The following is a 21,629-nucleotide window of genomic DNA, read 5'->3' as shown; positions in this document are numbered from 1 at the left end:
GCTGTTTTTCATTACACATTAATTAATGTGACAGAGACATTGTTACAGTTTTTTAAGTAAGAAGAATATTTCAAAAATGGAATGCAAGCTGAACATTTATGGAACCCCAAAATAGCTCCAGAGGCTGAAGTATCTCACTGATGCTAATTTAAGAACATCTGGTTTAGGAGATTACCAGTTCATTACTTCATTATCTTGCTTTTTTCATATAAATAGTTTTATCCAGTGTTTAAGACAAAAATTATTTTGGGTTCTCTGAATCTACCCGCTTTGGTTTTTCTAGTAATCATAAAAAATAACCATCTTTAGTTTAGGTTTTTTTTTTTTTTTTTTTTTTTTTTAACTTGTAGATGGACACAATGCCTTTATTTTATTTATTGATTTTTTTATGCGGTGCTGAGGATTGAACCCAGTGCCTTGCCACCCGCTAGACAAGCTACAGCCCCAGCCCCATCTTTAATTTTTAATGTTTAAATTTTCTGTAATGAGATACTTTGATATATTACATGATACTGGGCTAGTTCTATTTGGATTATAATTTGCTTGTAGAGGTATGGGGGGCCACAGAATGATAGGATACAATTATTCTAATTTAAGAAAGACTATAGGACTCTTAAGAGGGTTGTTGGGGCTGGGGTTGTGGCTCAGTGGTAGAGTGTTTGCCTAGCACGTGTGGGGCACTGGGTTTGATTCTCAGCACCACGTATAAGTAAATAAATAAAGGTCAATCAACGACTAAAAAAATTTTTTTAAAAAAGAGGGCTGATGAAAAACAGGATTTTAATTTATATAAATTGTTTTCTAAGCACCTTGCTTATTAGCTATCCATCTTTTTTATATTAAGATGTTTAGGTTCTATCAGTAGAGGGTCATCTAAACTTAGATATTAGTGACTTGTATTTTTGAACAAAAGAAGGCATATAGTTGAATGTCTCATGGTTCTCTATTCTCTTGACACATTTGAAGCGGGGGTGAGAAGAGGCCAGAAGACTTTGACTTCATGAAGAACATTTTCTGCCTTGTAGTCTGTTCTGTCAACATCTGTGAGGTGCTTGCAATGTAAAAGTAGTTTTACACAGTGAAGAACCAAGTCTTCTAGTAGATTTAATTGAGGATTTTTCAAAGGAATCTTCTCCTACATCCTCCTCTTCTTCATTATACTTTTTCTTTTTTTCTTCTTTTTTTTTTAATGACTGCTTTGAGTCGCCATCTGGTTTTTAGCTAGCTGCGCAGCCTCCAAAGGTAGCAGTCCCAACAGCTTAAAACTCTTGAAAACTTTGTTGGTGACAGATTTTTTTAGGGGCCAGATACATATGTAATCTTTTACACAGATATGCCTCTGACCTCAGGGGTAGTTCATCTTGAGTTATTTCTATCAGTGATAACAAATGACAACCACACAGTTATTACATAGGTGACTGGAGTTAGGGGATGACTACTGTGACTGTGATAGTTCCTCTGAACAAAGTCAGCTGGCCCGTTCTTGATTGAACTTTTGACCTTGCCTCATTAACACCTGCTCTAAGGGGTGATTAGAAGTAGATTGCCAGCTGCATCCTTTTGCTGTCTGGGCAGTTACTTAGAAAGATTGCCAACTTATGTGCCTCGAGATCTGTACATCTTAAATTAAAAATAATTATGGGAATTCTTCCAGAAGTTTTATTGGGGAAGCTTAGATTTGACCTTACTGTGATTAACCCTGTGGTTGTTTTGTTGTGGTTATTTTAAAAGATATTAAATATTGCCTTTGTAGAGTTTGTTTATTTTGGGGTGTGTGCCAATTTAATAAAAATGTATTATTTCTATATGCCATCCTTTGGATTATTATAGGATGATCATTAGAAATATTTGTTGCATAAGTATCAAAAATGTACATTCTAAAAATTTTAATCCTAGGTTACTTTTAGGTGACTGAAACCAGATAATGGCAGGATTAAGGGGATAGGCTAAAATATGACTTGAATTGAAAGGGAATTTCCATTTAAGAAGTGAGAAATTAATATATATGGAATATTTCTAAAGTGTTCTCCAGATAAAGCTGAGAAGCCTATGTTTTGCAATATTTTTCTTAGGATTTGTACTTCATAAATACAATTAATGTAAGAAAGGTATTTTGCAAAATCTCACATCCCACCCCCCCGTAATGTCATTGGTAGAGCACTTGCCTATCATGTGCAGGGCCCTGGAAATTTTTAGAATGTACATTTATGATACTTATGCAACAAATATTTCTAATGATCATCCTATAATAATCCAAAGGATGACACATAGAAATAATACATTTTTATTAAATTGGCACACAATCCCCAGCACCACAAAGCAAACAAATAAACAGAAAATACTTTGATGTAACTTGGGTAGTTTCATACTGTTGTTTTGGTGTGCTTGTGTTAAATACATTAAATATTGTAAATATTTTCCTTTTTAGGAAATTAGATTTTGATAGGGTGTTATTTATTAGTCTGCTTTTCTGTATTATTTTTCCAAGGCAGTGTTAGGTGTACGTCTTAAAATTAAATCATATAAATCATACAAAGCTTTTCGCTTTCTTATAGCAAATCATTTGAATAGTTTAGCTTTACATTTCAAATTCTGTTACTGGAAGTAGCTGCTTCAAAAACTTGCTCATGTATGTGTTACACTTTGTAATTTTTAATGAAATTCTATGGGTTATGATCACTGTGTATGTAGGCAATCCTCAGCTGGTTAGTCCCTTGCCCTAGTTGCCTTCAGATACCTTGTCTATTTAATCTTCCCCACAGTACTATGAAAATAAGCAATGAAGCTCCATGCTTTTAATTTGAGGTAAATGGAGCTCAGAAACCAAATTCATTACCAAATATTAATGTTAAAATATGGTATATAGAAATAATAAATACAGCATATACAAATATTATTGAATAATAAGGACATGAAAAATAAGTAGATGTTAAGTAGAAAGGTAGGAAATATAAATTTATGCACAGTATAATCCCAATTTAACTTATGCACATTAGAAGAATCAAAGAAAATATCACAAAGTGTTAAGGGTTGTTATAATGGCTTACCATTATAGGCAGTTTTGGTTTTCTTGCATATAATTGTGTGGTGAAGGGTCTGAAAAGTGACTCTGTGTCTTTCCTTTGGAACAATTTGCATAGACTTAAAAAGTGATCCTTGAATTCCAAGGACCTCCTCACCTCTTCCCCTTCATGTTCAGGTTGTATGATTGAATTTGTTTTTAAAAGTTGATATTTGGGGTTGGGGTTGTGGTTCAGTGGTATAGCACTTACCTAGCACGTGTGAGGTCCTGGGCTCAATCCTCAGCACCACATAAAGGTAAATAAATAAAATAAAAGTTTTTTTTTTTTTTAAGTTGATATTTGGATGAGTGAAGTAGCATCCTACTTAGTATTATTTTTCATGATAGTGTTAAAAATAAAAATTTTATTTTTTTATAACAGTGTTTTGAGTATTTTGTCTTACTTTTGGAGGTATTTGTTTAACTTGATTGTTTAGAGCAACATACAAATGAAGCCACAGTCATGGTTTGGTTTTCATGAGGGTCGTTTAGCTTTTGTTCATTTCATATCTAGACAGCCTTAAAACTGGCTGGGCATATTACAAATAAATTATGGTATTTCTTGTTTTTAGTGTCTAATTTTGTTGAAATGAGCAGTCTGGGTTTTCAGTGGAACTGGTGAAACGGGGGGTACTGTATGTGATTAAATCAGTATTATAAATCTATGACCAGAAAAATCTGCTCAAAGACATGTGTTACTGAGTTTTGCATAGCTCCTTGCTTTATCCTTGTATAAAGATAGTCTTTTCCTTTTTCATTTTAAAATTATTTGATCTCAATATCTGATAATTAAGAAATTTATCTTAGATTATTAGAATAACATCAACAGTATACTGAGATAATACTTTTTTAAAATGTCGGTTTTGTAGGCCATAATTCTATGAAATATGTTTTAAAAACCAAAATACTATGACAATAATTGGAGGAGCATGACTTTTTTCCTGTTTGTTTGTTCATTAGACTTAATGCATACATAAGGCAGGAATCCTAAATCCTGTTTCCTTCAGAGAAACTACTGACTTATGTGACTAAATTTTAAAAAATCAAGACTTTAGATGACAAAATAGGATAGACAGTTGGAGTTATTAAGTATATGATGCTGTGATTTTATTAATTTAGGTGACTAGATTTGGAATTTATCCAATGTAAAACAATTTACGACTTGATGGGTATTATAAATTCAATATTTATTTACTGTACAATATTTATGTTCTTTTAAATAGGTGATTGGTCTGTTGGATGTGTTTACACCTGCAAGATCTCTGGAGGAATTCAATGATGTGTGAGTATATCTTTTGCATTTGCCTTCCTCAGCTGGAGGAGGATTAGCAACCTGTTTCTGTTCCTGAATCATTTGGTAGTTATACAGGACTTCAACAGATTCTTCATTCCTGTTATCCGGCTCTTTGGGGGTTTGGGGTAGATACAGAAGATGCATATTATGTGTGCACATTTTAGTGTTTTCATCATTTCAGGTTTTTGTATCCCATTTGGAGAGTCCTTACAAAAGTTCCATGGAGAAGAGGGTAGAGGGGGTTTCCCCTGTGACTTTTCTTCTCAAATTGCCTGTCTAACTTTCCAAGGTACTCTTCAAGAAATATAATGGAGCCTAGTTCCATATAAGCTTTTTGCTCTTTTATCCTATGTGCATGGGGAAATAATACTAGAACCGCATGCTGATCTTTGAGGTGTTAAGATTTTTGCACCAGGACAAGGGCATACCCTACAAGTTGAGAAAGATTTCTCCCAATTTTGTGACTATTGTTTTAACCTGGGATCCCCTAGAACTTGGAGCTTGAAAGTTTGAGGAACCACGAGGGGAAGGCTAGGTAAAATGAAATAGGGAAGAAGAGAAAGGTGCTACAAGAATATGTTAATGATTTGGTCCACTTGGGCAACTGGGCTGTAAACTGCCAGCATCTGAGAAGCTATACATACTGTATCTCAGATGGGGAGCATTCATCTACTGGCTCCTGATCCCATTGTCCAGGTGTGCTCATGAGTGCAAGACACATCCAAGCAGATGTTCCATGCGTGTACAAACCCTCTGCTAGTGTTGTTCTCTCCAGTGTCTGAATTACCTACCTCGCATCTCCCCAGTTCATAGATGTCATAAGAGAGACAGAACACCTTTAATACAGAGTTACACATTTGCTTCTTTTGAAATTTTGACACTCCTAAGTGGAAAGGATGATTATTGTAAAAGCCAAAACAGAATTGTAGATCATGACTGCTTTTCCTTAACCCATGTTAGCTTTCTGTCACTAAAACAGAATGCCTGATTAACTTATAAAGAGAAAAGGTTTATTTTGGCTCATGGTTTTAGTAGTTATGCTTTTAGGCATCTGGTGGTCGTTCCTCTGGATGGCAGTGGTGGGGAGTATATGTCAGAGCAAAAGTGCTCATCTCATGGCTAGAAAGCAGAAGAGGAAGGGACTGGGGTACCACAGTTTCCTTCAAGGGCATGTTTCAGTAACCTAAAGATCTCCCACTAGCCCCCATCTCTTAAAGGTTCTACTGTTTCCTAATAGTGCCACCCTGGGGTCCAAGCCTTTAACACTTGGGCCTTTTGGGGCCATTTAATATCCAAACTGTAGCACTTCCCATTGCCGCCAGTGCAGAACCTAACCTTTTCTCCCAGTCTTATCCTGTGCTGTGTATAAACATCATTTGATCCTTTCCCACAAAACAAATTGGGGAATATGCTTGAGCTCATAAGTTCTTTCTATGGAAATTGTGGGGGAAAAGAAATGAAGAAGATGAAATGGTAGAAGGAGGAAAGGTAGCTAAAAATAATTTCTCCACCATTAGAATTTACTTGGGGGGCTGGGGCTGTAGCTCAGTGGTATAGTACCTGCCTAGCATGCATGAGGCACTGGGTTCAATCCTCAGCACCACATAAAAATAAACAAACAAAATAAAGGTATTCTGTCCATCTACAACTACAATTTTTTTTTTTTTTTTTTTTTAATACTTGGAACATGGTATGACGAGGAGAGGACAGAGCAGAATTTGGTCCACTCACAAGACTCCTTAGCTACATTAACCTTGAATCTGCTGATGTAAGTTTAAGAAACAAGCAAAGGAAAAAATAGGCAATAATAAGCTGTGTTTCTTGCAGTTCTCTTTGGCACCATAATGGAGGCTTCCAAATATTACTGGATGCTCCCAGAGGCATGTATGACACAAATTGTTGAGACCTGCTGCTGGCTATGCTTGGAAAAGAGAATGTTGCAAAATAATGTTTTTCGATGTTCTCTCTAATACGGTAGTAAAGCAACATGTTTGTGAGTTACTTTGGAAAACATTTGAGTTAGGTCTGAGCTCTATCCCAAATTTTAAATTTAATAAAGATGTATTTATTTGACCAAATAAAGAAAACATGATTTGCTGGCTTGGGCAAATATTGAAGTTTGACTTAATTAGGTATTCTGGAACTGGATTATAACACCTTTGGCTTCTTCATCCAAATGAGGGCTCACCAACTACATTAAAGTTGTATTGATTCATATATCCATCCATTCATTCAACAAGCACCATAACTGCTGAGTTGGCATCAGCTTTTTTCTCTCAACTCTAGCAACCATCTCTTGGAAGTAAATCTCAGTACTGCTTGTTGGTTACTGACTATTGTGCAAAATACCTAGCAGTTGGTGGGAACAGGCTCAGAACCCTGGGTGAAAACAGTTGGGTGAAACATTCAGAATATTTTTGTATCCAATTTTGTATGACCTTGGAAAGTCACTTTACCTCTTTAGGCCCCATTGACTTCCCTGTGAAATAGTAAAAAATGAGGCAGTTGATTCCTGATCCCAGAAAACCTCTGAAAATAGAATGATGAGTATAATAGAATGTATATATAATATACATGTATATATAATGTATATATAATAGAATGTATGAGTATATAGAATAGTAATAATAGAAGATGAGCTTGCTGTTAAGAAATGTCTTATTCACCTTTTGTGATGTTTGTGTCACTGAAAAAAAATAGTGCTTTTCTAATATTGTAGCTATTTCAGTGTTTTCTGGAGTTGTTTTAGAATTTTTTTTGGTTTGTTCAGTATTTATTATTGTTTTGTTTCTGGTGGTGCTAGGGATCAAACCCAGGGCCTCACACATGCTAGGCAAGTGCTCTACCACTGATCCAGGCACTTGATGCCCCCAAAGTCATTTTAGAATATGTGTAAGAGACTAAACAACTTTATTTACAATTGTAGGCTTTGCAAATTGAACTATCTTCAAGGCTAAACAAATAACATAGATGAGGCTCAGTGTTATATAACTGTGAGTGGTGGAGTTTGTGGTAAAATATATCTATACCTCCTAAAAGCATTCAAATTCACATTAAAACAAAACAAACAAAACTCACTCTTCTGGCCAAACCTAACACATTGAAGGCTAGAGCATTCTGCACACTGCCAGATTTACAGCAGACTGTAATTTTGAACATGGATTTTCTGTACTAATTAGCAAATCTCTAATTACTTTTCAGATGTATGGTTCACTTTTAATCATGTGTTTTGTGTATTTGTGCCTTTATGTTTCAGTTAACACTTTTCATTTTATCACACAATTTAAATTTTTACCAAGTTTTAAATTTCTAGGTTAAGATGTACCCTGAATACTTCATTTGTAAGACTCTACCTTTGAGAAAGGAACAATAGGTAGTGAGTTTTGTTCATTAGGAACAATGTACAGTTACTCAATCTAATAAGTGAAGATAGTGTTTGGAAAATGCGGAGTTAAAAGATGAGACTAACAAGTGCTCTTGACTGCTATATGATATGATTGTATAGGTGGCAAATTTATATAAAGATATATCTAGATTTTTTTAAATGATTGCAAATCATTGAATGGCTCTTGAATGGCAATATTTGTCAGGAGGCTATAAATACATATATATGCATATTTGTGCTATAAATATTTAGTTATCAGTAGATATGTAAAAGTTTTAAATAGCCAGTATTCAGACCTATGCTCAGTATTAAGTTACAACTTTTCCCAATAATAGTATTGCCACCCCCACACTTTTTTCTTCTTTAATGCAGTACTGGGGATCAAACCCAGGGCCTTCACTGTTCTCCAGAACTATTTCTTCTTACAAAACTAAAACTCTATACTTGTTAATTCCCACAGTTCTAGGAGTTCTTTATATATTTTAAATATTAACCCCTTCCCAGATAAATGAGTTGGCAAATATTTTTTCTTATTCTATGGGTCACATTTTCACTTTGTTAATTGTATCCTTGATAAGCAAAATTTTAAAAACTTGATACAGTCCCACTTGTTGATTTTTACCTGTATTTTTGGTGCCATATTCAATAAATAATATGCAAATCCAACAAAACAAAAACAACTACAAAAGAAACAAAACCAAGGGCCTTGAGCATGCTAGGCACTTGCTGTACCACTGAGCTACATCCCCTTGCCTCTTCCTACTATAGTGGTTTTCTGATCTAGCAGTGGAAAGCTTTGAGACTATTTATGGAAACTGTTCTCTCAGATTTCAGAAAAACTGTGTTGTCATAGGTTAGTGAAAATTAGTCTTCTGCCACTTTTCCCGTTTTGCACCTTCCCATTCCAGGGAATTTCTTACATTGAATTCTTTATCTCTGCTTCATTCTCTTAAGAGCGAAATGGAATGAGTGGGGGTCTTGGATCCTGCGATCTTGAGAAAATCTACAACAGCCCACTCAGCAGCCTTGGTTGTAGTGAATGCTGGTAGGGCTCATGAGCCCCCAGCTCAGCCTCCCACCTACTAAAAATGATTGTTCAACTAATGAGTTAGCTTTTCATTTCAATATAAATGGAATTGGTAAAGGGAATTCTAGATTTACATTTTATTGATTGTATTCAATAAATATTTGAACATCCACCTTATTCTAGTCATAGTATTAATCTCTGAGGAATACAACAATCCTGATCATTGAGTTGAGGCCCTTCACAGAAGAGAAGAACAATTTAAAAGATAGAACGAAATACAGTGTGGTAAGTTCAGAGAGGTCCTGCTTGATTTGATCCTGTGCACCCTCATCTAGTCTCATGTAACCTTCTTTCTGTCCTCTCTCCATTCTGATCTCTTTGGCTTCTTGTTCTTCCTTGGATACAGACAACCACATTCCCAATGGGACCTCAGTGCTGGTTTCTAACCATGGCCTGCAACACTTTTTCTCACATACCTACATGACTGGCTCCTTCATTTCCTTCAGGACCCTACTCAAGGATCTTTTCCTCAGAAGCTTTTTCCTTTTTTTTTTTTTTTGCCCCCTGCTGTCACTGTCTACTTCTTGCCCTGCTTTGTTCCTTTTTTTTTTTTTTTTTGGATACTATGGATTGAACCCAGGGCTGCTTAACCACTGAGCCACATCCTTAGCCCTTTTTGAATTTTATTTAGAGACAGGGTCTCACTGAGTTGCTTAGGGCCTCATTAAGTTGCTGAGGCTGGCTTTGAACTTGCGATACTCCTGCCTCAGCCTCGCTAGCTATTGGGATTACAGGTGTGGGCTATGTCGCCCCGCTCCTACTTTGTTCTTAGCAAATTTTACCATCATGTATTTATTCTTGTCTGGCTCCTTCCTCTGCTTGTAAACTCAATTTGTTTTCTTCTTTGCTAAATTGTTACTACTTAGAACAATAACAGGCACTCAAGTGTTGTTGGCTGAGCAGATGAATGCAAGAATTGCCATAATAGGGCAGTTACGGAGTGCTATTGGAACTCATAGTATGGCCATCTCCCCACATGGGGTGTTTTCAGGGAGCCTTGGCAAAAAACAAACAAACAAAAAAAAAACCATACACTGAGTTTGAAGGTGAAGTGGGAGTTGGAGAGGTAGGAGAAAAATGCAAGTTCATCCAGTGGCCAAGAGACACCTCTGGGCAAAGATGGTATCTACGGCTGGTAGGAAAAGAATTGGATACGGCAAAAGATAAAGCTGGAATGGGGAAGGACTAGGTCATTTGGGGCTTCATACCCTAAACTTTAGTAAGGAGGTTGTTCAGAGAAGACATCAAAGGGCAGTAAGCATTGAGGGTGGGATTGAGAAAAAGGATGAAAGCTCTTACTTTTCTGAGGTATGACTTAATTAAAATCTTCTCTCTCCTCCCCACACAACACACTCCATAATGGAAGAAAAGGACTTAATTTTAGCAGAGGCAGTTTTTCTCTTAGATCCTTATTAACACAGTAGAAATCTTTTTGGATGAGTATACCAGTTAAGAATCTGAAATGAATTTAAAAGTTTTCCTGGAACTAAAATTAATATAATGATGTTCTTCGCTATTAATATCTGATTTCAATTTTCTTTGAATTCTTGACATTATATCTGTGTTCTTTGTTCCAAAGCATGGTCTTATGCAAGTGAGTGAACTTTTGAAAAAGTATCTTTGGATGTGCAGTTCTATAATACTGCTTTATTTTTTTCAATAGCATCTTATGTTTTACAGAGGATTTGCAGGTGATTTTTCTCATCTGGCCCAACAACCCCTGTGAAGTAGATATCATCTCTAATTTCAGCTGAGGAAACTGAGGTTGAGAGAGATGAGCCTAATTGTATACTAATACATATAAAATTGCATCCATTCCAGGTCTGTTGGCTCTAAATTCTCACCACATTTTTCTTGATCCAAGGCTGTGATTATCATTTGAAAGTCTACTAACCTTCTTGAGTAACCACTGTGTTAGATTCTATGTAAAATGCTGAAACCAAAGACCGTCTCTGTTGTCCAGTGGCTCAAGGACTTATTAAAGAGAAGAAGTATAAATGCTTAACCTAAGTAACTAAAGGATCAAGTCAAATCTGTAATATCCAAACAACATAAAGAGAACTCATAATGTTAGAGAAGCTTAGTTATAGGGATGGCTGTAAAGAAGGTAATGTGTTTGAAGAAACACAAAGATAAAGCTAGGATGTGGAGGTTGAAATTTATTTCAGAGACAGGATGAATGAAATGTATAAAGTGTACAGAGAGGAGGTTTGTATGGAATGAAGAGTGTTAACAAAATAGATAACCATTGATTCATTTTTTTTTGGTACTTGTGTAAAAATGAAACATCAGTCATTTCTGGTTTGTTCTTATGAGTGCACATGTATGTGTCTGCCTGTCTGCTTGGAAATTATGCCTTCCTCTGTCACTGAAAGAAATATCCAGCCCAGTTGTTTGGCCTTACAGAAGAAATACTTCTATTATTTGAGATTGGACTGAGTGCTCAAAATAAGTAATACAGGAAGAGAAATGGCCCAGGAGAAAGATGAATAAGTTTGTTCTCTTAACATTTATGTTTGCAAGCATTTTTGTTTTGTTGTTTTGTTTTTTGAGACAAGGAAGGAAGGAAATACCATTCAGTTTTTGACTAATATGATTCGTAAAATGCCACCCTTTTCTCTAAAAAAAGTAAAGAAGCTTCAAGGCCTAGCTTAAGGTTTGAGTCTTTCAAAATGTTTGTCTAATTTACTCCTTCCTCGGTCCATGTTGGAATCTTCTCCTGTGTATTCTCTGACACCTGATGTCCCCTTTATAGTTCAAAACATGCTGTTGTGACTGTATTTATATATGCATTCCTCTCAAATTCTTCATCTGTCTTTTCCACTGCTGCATTCCCAGTGCCCAACAATATGGAGTGATTGAATGAATGACCTTGTGCTGTCATAATGACCTTGTGCTATATAATTGGGTGACAATTTGGTTGTCTGATAGCATGCTCAGTACTAGCTTTCTTGAATTTATCCTCTACTATAGAACACTGAGTCTAGTCAATGTCAGTAATGTAGAGGGCACTGTTAAGTAATTGTTGCTTCAAGTGAGAATAGTGTTGTGAAATAAGCTTGTTAAGCTGCCCTCTTGGCTCCTGGATAATTCTTCCACCCCTTACACATTAGAACAATCTGGTCTGCTTAACAGATAAGATCTTGGGCATGCATATTTTAATAAAATATGTCCTTGCCTTATCTTACTAGTGGTGCTGAATGACTTGTCTTGAGTCATTCAGTTGTGTAGTAATTGAGTGCCTACTGTCTATCTTCCAGATGTTGTTCTAGGTACTTTAGGTATTGTACAGAAAAAAACGAAACCATATCCTACTCAAACATTGTACAGGGAAATAATAATTAGCATGTGAAAAAAGGAAATTTTAGATATATTAGCAAGCAATAATGGTATAGCAAAAAAAGAAAAAGAGGAGTATGAAGACAGGGAGAGAGATGCTATTTTAGATAGAGGGGTAAGGATGGGCCTCATTGAAAAGGTGAATTTTGAGCAAAAATTGGAAGAACTAAAGGAATTAGATCTGTAGATATCTAGGGGACAAGCATTCCAGGCAGAAGAAACTGTCATTGCAGAGGTCCTGTGGAGAACGCTGCATTCTTTATTGGAATTAGAGCAAGAAGTCCGTGTGGAGCTGATTAAGAGCATCAGAGAGAAGTGGATGAAGTCAGAGAGATGACTGGGGGCCAAGTGCTGGAGGATCTAAAGGCTTTGTGAGCCACTGAAAGGATTGGGTATTTTACTCTGAGTGCAGTAGAGAGCCTTTGAGGAAAGGAGTGACATGATCTGAGGTTTTTAAAGAAGCACCCTGCCCCCTGTGCTGAGAATAGACTGGACTGAGTCCCAAGTATCTGGATGAGTCTCAGAAGCATGTGGTTACAAATTGTCAATATTATTTTAAATACTCATTTAAAGATAGAAGAAATGCTCTGTGCCCTTATAATTGTTTTGAATAGGGCTGATTCGTGGTAGAGATACTGATCTATAGATATAGAAGAGATTTTCTTCTACATAGGTTCTTTCTAATCATATGCTTTTAAAAGGGGGAGATCTTGACACACGGGTATTATCCAAGAGTGCTTGGTAAGTAAAGGCCATAGAATGGGGCACGTCTGGAGTACTGAAAACCACTTATTACAGGGTTCTGCCTCCTCACTGGTACAGTACTCATAAGACTCATTTTGAGAAATGTGATTTATGCTCTTCATACTTCGATTAAATTTGAAGGAGACCATCTTCACAAGTGAGAAACAAGATTTATATCAGACCATAAAATCATCTTCTCAGTCTTCGGCCTAACAAAGACTGGTTTAATTCCTTTTCAAAGATGGGAGAACACAGCTTTCCAAGTGTACTCAAGTCAGGCCTTCTTTAATTTATTTTAGGAATTTGATTTTTATTACATTTTAGGAATTTGATTTTTGGGAATTAGATTTTTAGGGCAGTGACAATATTAGGCATGTCTTCACTAAAATGTAATTAAATCTACTTTCCCGAAACAAATACAATTGAAATTATGTGACTCTCCATTAATGTCCTCTTGAAATTTACTTTTTTTTTTTTTTTTTTAAGTGGTTCTGTGGATTAAACCCAGGCCTTACACATTCTAGACAAGTACTGTACTACTGAGTCACATTGTCAGCCCTGGAATTGACTTTAAAAATGTGACCATCTACATTTCCTCTCCATATGTCTCTCATAAACAGTAACTGTGCATGATGCTTGCTTTTGTCCTCTGTTACAAGATTTATTTTGGAAATCTTCCTAATGGGAGTTGAAATTTGAGAACTGATGTTCATGAATTGGATTTTGGGTCTCATGGAAACAATACATAGGGATTAGGTTGATTCCTATAAGACTTCTGACATAAATAATGCTTTTCAGTAGATTTCATTGTAGCCTATTAGCAATGCTTGATAGTTATTACCATATAGGCTGATACATTTTTTGTACTTATATAATGGTTTGACAGTCTTACCCTTGTTCTGGAAATTTTAGTGATAAAATATGGTCTCTAATGGGGAAGGGGTTGAGAGAAAATACAGAATGGTAGAATATTGTAAGTCGGGTGCTTATAAGACTGAAATTGGATTTTATCTTCCTCAGCCTGAGCCTTGAAATTTTCTTTTCTTTCCCTGTTTTTCTTTTGGTCCTGGGGATTTAACCCAGAGGTGCTCTACCAGTGAGCTGCACCACCAGCCCTTTTTGTTTTTATTTTAAGACAGGGTTTCATGAAGTTGAGACTGGCCTCAAACTTGTGTTGCCACAGAGCCTGGCCTGGCCTGGCCTGAGCCTTGGATTTAACTGATGTTACTGTTATGGCAACATTTATCCCAGGTTTTTAAGGAAAGTCCTAATTTCAGAACACTAACCAGGACTGGGAGTTTAGCTAAGTAGTAGAACACTTGTCTCCATGCACAAGGCCTGCGTTCAATCCCCAGTACTAGAAGCACAAAAAAATTATTCATAGAATTCTCTTCTTTATCAGATTATGTGCCAATTTGAGGTTTAAAAATATATTGGTGATTAGGATAGGATATTGCTATATTCTTGCCAGATTTATTCTTCCTTATTGAAGATTACTTTCATAATAAATATTAAGAATTATTAAGGAAATTATCTGAAGAAAATGATTCCCTGTTTTTGTGACGTCTATAAGACTTTTTTTTTTTTTAAAGAGAGAGTGAGAGAGGGAGAGAGAGAGAGAGAGAGAGAATTTTAATATTTATTTTTTATTCATCGGCGGACACAACATCTTTGTTTTGTATGTGGTGCTGGGGATCGAACCCGGGCCGCACGCATGCCAGGCGAGCGCGTTACCACTTGAGCCACATCCCCTCTATAAGACTTTTTAAAAGTAACTTTTTCTTGGTGTAAATTCTGTGTCTGCTGGAAAACTTTGGAGGCAATATGTGCTGGGATTGAGATCGTGCTCTCTGAGGTCAGACAGTTTGGACTCAACTCCTGACATTATTGATCCTTTTGACCTTGAGCAAGGTACTTACTAATCCTTGGTTTCTGTTTCCTCATCTGTGAAATGAGAATGCTGGTAGGGCCTACCTTATGGAGGTGTTGGGAGTAAAAATGCTTACAAAGTGCTTGGCACAGAATCAGTGCCAGCTGCCTTTGGTCATGTTATGTTGTGCTTGGAATATCTCTGAATCAGAACTACCTTTATGAAAACATTTCAATGAGTAATTGACTTGCCTAGCATTCATGAGGCCTTGGGTTCAATCCCCAGCCCTCAGAGACCAGACAGAGAGAGAATATCTAATTTACTCCTTAGATAAAGAGTCTAGAGTCCTCCTTTTCCTCAAGGCAATATAGACATGTGAGTTTTAAAAATATGAAATGCTAAGATCTAACCTTAAGGTTACAGATCAGTGAAATCCTGTCAATTTCATGAAATTGGGAACGAATGATGATAGTCCTTTAGGAAAATTGTGACAGAAAAAAGTTTCATTCCTTTTGGAGGAAGGAAAACACTTTTAAAGATAAAAGTGATTTTAGTCCCAGTCTGGTTTTTGTGTTCCCATACTGTGTAATGCAGTAATAAGTGGGTTAAGGCATTGTGTCTAGAATTTCTGTGGTGAACCTGTTGGACTTGAATATAATCATTCCCTCTTCTTACCATATAAAGATAGATTTAATAACCAGTACCACACCTATGGGGAGTTCTGGAATGCCTTGTCCTGTCAAACAGATCAATTGTGTTCCTTCTTCCTTTAAGGTAAATGTAGGAATATTGTCAATGAAAAATATCCTTTTACTAATCACTCCTGGAAAAGGAGAATTCTAGTTTGAAAATCTAAAAAATACTCCTATTTCAAAACCTGCAACATAAAAGGTTTATAATGAAAATATAGTGGTGGATTTTTAAAATATAAGATGCTTTATTGTTGCTATGCACTGAGTTGTACTGTATGTTTCTTCTGCAAACGTGACCTTTGTAAGAAAACTGATCCTGGCACGTTTATCTTCCTAATCTCCATCTTTGCTTTTTTCTTTTCATTTTTGAAATCTAAATAAATCATTTAGTAAATTCTTTTTCTCTAGAGAAACTGGGAAAAGATAGATAAGTAGGAATGAGTTTAAAAATGTTTAGACTAGATGGCTGGTGGTAAAGTTAGAATAGTGGGGTTAAAAATTTGCTACCACCTCCCCCCAAGAATTTGTTGAGCTTTTATTTATCATTATGGTACTTAATGGGTGGCCTTTCCTTAAAAACTCTGGAAAGTCTTGTGAAGATAAGAATTTCCCTACAGGTTCTTGATTATTGTGTAACTCTTCATTCATTTCTAGGTATCTGGTGACCCATCTCATGGGGGCAGATCTGAACAACATAGTGAAGTGTCAGAAGCTTACAGATGACCACGTTCAATTCCTTATCTACCAAATTCTCCGAGGTCTAAAGGTATTGACAATATCAGCAATAATTTTGAGAAATTAATTCCTTCCTTCCCTTCCTGCCATTTAGGGCTTAAAACAGATAATCACACGTTATCACATGTTATCATGTTCACTCAGTGACCATAACTACCAGCATTTGGCCAACCTTGTTTCTGTGGTGTTTCTCAAGCCATAGGTTATTTTAAAGCAGGTCTAGGCATCGTATCATTCCATCCAGAGATACCTCAGTATGAGTATCAGAGAGAGAAGGACTTTTCAATATTACATCTAAAAGTATAACTTATTGATACAGTCTAATATCTGATTAGTATAATATTGAAGCTTTAAAAAATTTCTCAAGCAGAGAAACAGTGTTGTAAAATTAAACCATGTTTGATATTTAGCAACTTTGAATCCTTATTGAGTCCCAAAGTGCCAGCCAGAAGATAGGTTGAAAGATTGAGTGGAGTCAATGTCTGTGGAAATCATTGTTATGATAAATATATATATCATTGATAATTTTACTGATGTTATTTTACTGTGAACTAGTAGTTCTTACTGATTCATTAAAATGTGCTGGAAATATACTATAGAATATGGCAGTGGGAGGCTGGAAGTAACTTTCATTTAACTGACTTTTTTTTCCTCTCTGGCAGTATATTCATTCAGCTGATATAATTCACAGGGTATGTACCATGACTTTGATTAAATTATTCTAGGGCGGTAAGGTGGGGAGAGTAGAAGAATGGCATCCTGCCAAGATTTGGTCTAAACTTACTTTTTACATTTACCTATTGATCCATTGCAACTTTGCTCTGGGTTAGAATGATTGAAGAAAGATTTATAATTTGTGCCTGATGAAGGCTAATTGGTCTAGATACCATAACATTAGATGTAATGGAGACTGTCTGTTTATAACTGGATGAGGTCTTACTGTTGTCTGGATCCTCATTATTACCTGGAGAGAGAATTTATCATGGATCATAAAGTTGATCCTGTCTTCTGTGTACTTACTTCCTAGGACCTAAAACCTAGTAATCTAGCTGTGAATGAAGACTGTGAGCTGAAGGTAAGAGGAAGCGACAGCAGTGATTGTTTACTTCACCTGACAAACCTGACAAATTTCACAGGGACAGATTTATAGGCCATGACTTTTTAATCTGAAAAATTCATATTGTCCTTAGGAATATCAGACTTTGAAATTTAAACCACAGTCTGAGTAAGCTGTTTAAATGACTTTGATAATGGCATTAGGTGTTTACATTTTAAAATAAAGTTAAATTAAAAATGTGACTTATTATTCATAATAAAGGAAAACTATAGTCTGACTATCAAAGCATACTGAAGCAGTAATTACTAGATTAAATAGATTCCTAAAAGGAAAAATCATAGAAACTTACTCAAAATAATTCAAATAAGAGACAAGTAATTATGGGGCTGGGATTGTGTTTCAGCAGTAGAGCGCTCGCCTAGCATGTGCGGGGCCCTGGGTTCGTTCGATCCTCAGCTCCATATAAAAATAAATAAAATGAAGATATTGGGTCCAGTTACAACTAAACAATAAAAAAAAGAGAGATAAGTGAATTAATCATATATAAAAGAGTAAGCAGCTCTGGAACTTGATTTCTTCTTTTTTCTTGCCCTGTTTAATGAACATACCAGAATATGAATATTTATTCACCTGTTAGGGTGAATAAATAGTTCCAGTTTGGAGCTATTTGAAGTTACTATGAATATTCAGTTTTAAACCTTTGTATGGACGTATGTTTTATTGCTCTTGAGTAAATACCTAGGAGTCACATTTTTTATTTTGCTTGTAATTTTATGTTTCTAAATTCTTATAGTTTGTTCACCATGCATTCTAAGTGTGGAGTGGGAGATCTGCTTATGAAAGTGCTTTACTGTTCCTTTTTCACAAGGCAACAGAAATTTTCCCTGTCTAAAGTCCTAGCAGTTTGCCTGTTCCAGTGCCTGATTTTCTCCTTCCCTTTAGATTCTGGATTTTGGACTAGCTCGACATACTGATGATGAAATGACAGGCTACGTGGCTACAAGATGGTACAGGGCTCCTGAGATCATGTTGAACTGGATGCATTACAACCAAACAGGTATTGATTGCTTACATGGGTTATTTATGGCCTTATCAATACCATATTGGATACATTTGGGATTCTCAGAAGTAGCGGTAGAGTGGGAAGAAATATGTTTCTTCCCTCAGTGATCCTTTTAAAGCCTACAAATAGAAAATATTTTACTTGCTTAGATGGGGAGGTGGAGCTTTTTTATACACAGCTTTTAAGCTTTGTGATTTAGTAATTGAATTTTTATTTATTTAGATTTTTTCAACATAATTCTTTGAGTACTTCTAGCAGAAGATAATGGGTTCATAATCTTAACCTCTTTATGTTACTTGGGAGAATCCACTACTTTACCACTGAGAACCTTTTTCCCCTTTGTGAACAGTTTATTTCTTTTCCCTTAAGTATGTTTAGACTTACCCTGCCTGTGAAGCTCTTTACTGGGGTGAAGGTATCAATCTTATTTATCTGTATAGAAATGAGTAAAATGTTGAATCTCAGATGTTTTAAATATTAATTTGAATATTCCACCTCTACTTATAGTTCCATTTGTGACCAAGCATAATAATAGTGATAATGTACGTATGTACTTTTATTTCTCTTTAATTTTGCCAGTGGATATATGGTCAGTGGGATGCATAATGGCGGAGCTGTTAACTGGAAGAACATTGTTTCCTGGTACAGACCGTATCCTTTTAAAAAGTTTTGGATTCTTATTTCTTATCTGTATTCTAATGTCTGTGGTTGTGTATTATCTTTACTTATCTATAGAGAAGGCTCTCAATTTCTTGCTTTTCAGATATTCTGCCCTCTTGCTGAGTAGCTTGTCTTGCCAGGAAAGTGTTTTTTTGTTTTTGTTTTTTTTTACTATTTATTTTTCAGTTATAGGTGGACACAATATCTTTATTTTATTTATGTGGTGCTGAGGATCGAATACAGTGCCTCACACATGCTAGGCGAGCGCTCTACCTCTGAGCCATAACTCCAGCCCCAGGAAAGAGGCTTTAATTTATTTTTGTTAACAAGAAAAACTTTTCATAAGCTGAAAAATCCCTTCATCTGTCATCTTTTTACAGCAAGTCCCTTATATTAATCTTTCCACAGCAGTTCTAAGACCTGAGCAAACTCATGAGAAGCTGTAGATCCCATTGACAGGTTTAGTTGACTGTACAAAATCTTCATGAGCACAGATACTCTTTACAAATCAAGGGTATCTTGCAGTTATGTTTGGTTTATGTACTAAAAGGCCATGTTTGGGCCCTGTTATGGCAAACCTGCTGACTCTTGTTATGTTTGTTGTTTAACAACAAATAGTAAAAGCAAGAAGTGGTCACCATGTCGTGTACCTTTGTTTTGCAGCACAACTTTATCCCACATGATAGCGAAACCTCAGTTTATTGTCTAGTTTATGGCTCATCATAGCCTTTTATTTCATCCTCTTTCCTAACTGCTATATGTTTGTTTCATGATGTAGTAATATTGTCATCAAAATGTAATTTGTTGGAACACCCATCAATCACACTTGAGGAAGATGTTTAGGGGAGAAAGATTTTTAAAATATATGTCTAGAATTAGTTTGGGGGACTTTTGTAAAATTTAATTGAGTTTCAAATGGTTTTGGTGGACTTTTAGAAATGCTACAGTTACCTGTATGTGGTCATGCTTAGAGATCTAAAAACTGTTTTAGCCTCTTACCTAAATAAACCCATTAAGATTACAAACCAGAATGTCAGTTTGCTTCATTTATTGTTTGGGATATATTTCTATGGTAACTGTAATTTTAATGTTAATATAGTCTGTTCAGAAATTCTATTCTAACTGTATTCTGCTAGACAGAATGTATTTTCCGTGTTAACTGGAAAAAAGCTTTTGTTCCCAGGTAAAACAGTTCATTTCTCTCTGAGTATTACTGAATTGATACAGAGTTCAATCTGCCTGTATTTAGCCCACCTTATCACTCTCCACCCCTAGATTTTAAGTCAGTTTAATAGAGTGTGTTTCCCTAATCTTTTTAAAGTGGTTTTACATCTGTTTCTTAGAAATCTGGTATATGTATATTAATTATTGTCCAAGTTGAGAGAATTAGGGGAAATTTGTAATCCCCTTGGTTTGCCCTGGAGCAGATGCTGTCCTCTGTTCCCTTCTCCCCTTCCTTTTCTTGGCGTCTGTATCTCCAGCTTTTGTTTGGCCAGTCACAGACACACTTGCCTACATAGACACACACAGTGGCAGAGAGACAGTGTAGGATGCTGATAGGAGCCCATGCCCTGGAATCAAATTCTGGGTTTTGATCTTAGCTTTTACTTCCAGCTGTGTAACTTTAAGGAAATTTTCTAACCTCTGTGTGTCTGTTCCCTTAATCATAAAATGCTAGTAAAAATATAATTCACAGGCTTTTGTGAGAATTCAGTGAAATATTATGTGGACAGCATTTAGACCAGAGCCTGCCAGTAGATGCATCATATTCATTGTGGTCTTTGAAAACAATTTTTCCCTCCCTCCACCTGCTTTATTATCTACCTGTGAGTCATTAATGATTGTTATTATTGATTCTTTGGCAGGTGGTAAAGGATAGATCCCCTTGGCAGGCTAGTGATAGAAAGTGTTCAAAGCAGTGTGATATGGCCCTTTTAGAATGCTAACTTTCATTCTGTAAGAAGTGTTCCTTTTTTGCATACCTAATATTTAAACTTTAATAGAGGATTTTTTGGAGGGGCGGTACTATGGATTAAACCCAATGGTGCTCTACCATTGAGATAGATTCTTTCAAAATTTTTATTTTGAGTCAGGGTTTTACTGAGTTGCCCAGGCTGACCTCAAACTTGTGATCCTCCTGCCTCAGCCTGAGATTACAGGTGTGCGTTACCATGCCTGGCAGGATTCAGGTTTTTTTTTTAAATTTTACCATTTGTTGGTGAGCCTTTATTTATTTTTATGTGGTGCAGAAGCAAACCCAGTGCCTCACACATGCTAGGCAAGACTCTACCACCAAGCCACAACCCCAGCTCAGGATTCATTTTTTAATACATGAAAATTCTGATTTTAGTAATTCACCATGTCCTTCTAGTTGGCTCTTTTCTGGACATTATCATTGGTTGTAAACATTGAATTTGAAGGATTTATATTTATAGTATACTTAATCTTCCTGTTGTCAGTTATCATCTTTGAGATATAGCTTTAGTTGCCTGACAAGAAGGAGAGAGGGAAGTGTTTGCCATTTTTTTTTTTTTTGACTGGAGTGTACAGTCACTTATGTTCTAGCACAGTGCTTCTCAATCTTCACTGTGTATCAGAATCATTTGAGGAAGCTTTAAAAAAAGTTCTAAGCTGGTCATGTT

The 21,629-nt window shown here is 36.0% G+C and overlaps 1 protein-coding gene across 4 annotated transcripts in view; it reads left to right on the top strand.

The window, feature by feature from the left end:
- The window catches only part of Mapk14 (mitogen-activated protein kinase 14), a 71,700-nt gene that overhangs the window by 30,562 nt on the left and 19,509 nt on the right, over positions 1-21,629 (top strand). For all 4 annotated transcript variants that reach the window (XM_046464536.2, XM_046464535.2, XM_046464537.2 and 1 more), the window contains exons 3-8: positions 4,285-4,343; positions 16,127-16,238; positions 16,870-16,899; positions 17,235-17,282; positions 18,207-18,321; positions 18,907-18,978. In XM_046464536.2, the coding sequence (XP_046320492.1) occupies positions 4,285-4,343; positions 16,127-16,238; positions 16,870-16,899; positions 17,235-17,282; positions 18,207-18,321; positions 18,907-18,978 (436 nt within the window). The remainder of the gene's footprint in view (positions 1-4,284; positions 4,344-16,126; positions 16,239-16,869; positions 16,900-17,234; positions 17,283-18,206; positions 18,322-18,906; positions 18,979-21,629) is intronic.

The sequence above is a fragment of the Marmota monax genome, unplaced genomic scaffold (genome assembly GCF_021218885.2).
Source record: "Marmota monax isolate L192 unplaced genomic scaffold, Marmota_monax_Labrador192_F-V1.1 WCK01_AAM20220418_F8-fsc00211, whole genome shotgun sequence".
Classification (NCBI taxonomy): Eukaryota; Metazoa; Chordata; class Mammalia; order Rodentia; family Sciuridae; genus Marmota; species Marmota monax.
The sequence above is the reverse complement of the archived record's forward strand: the minus strand, read 5'-3'. Positions and strand labels throughout refer to the sequence as shown.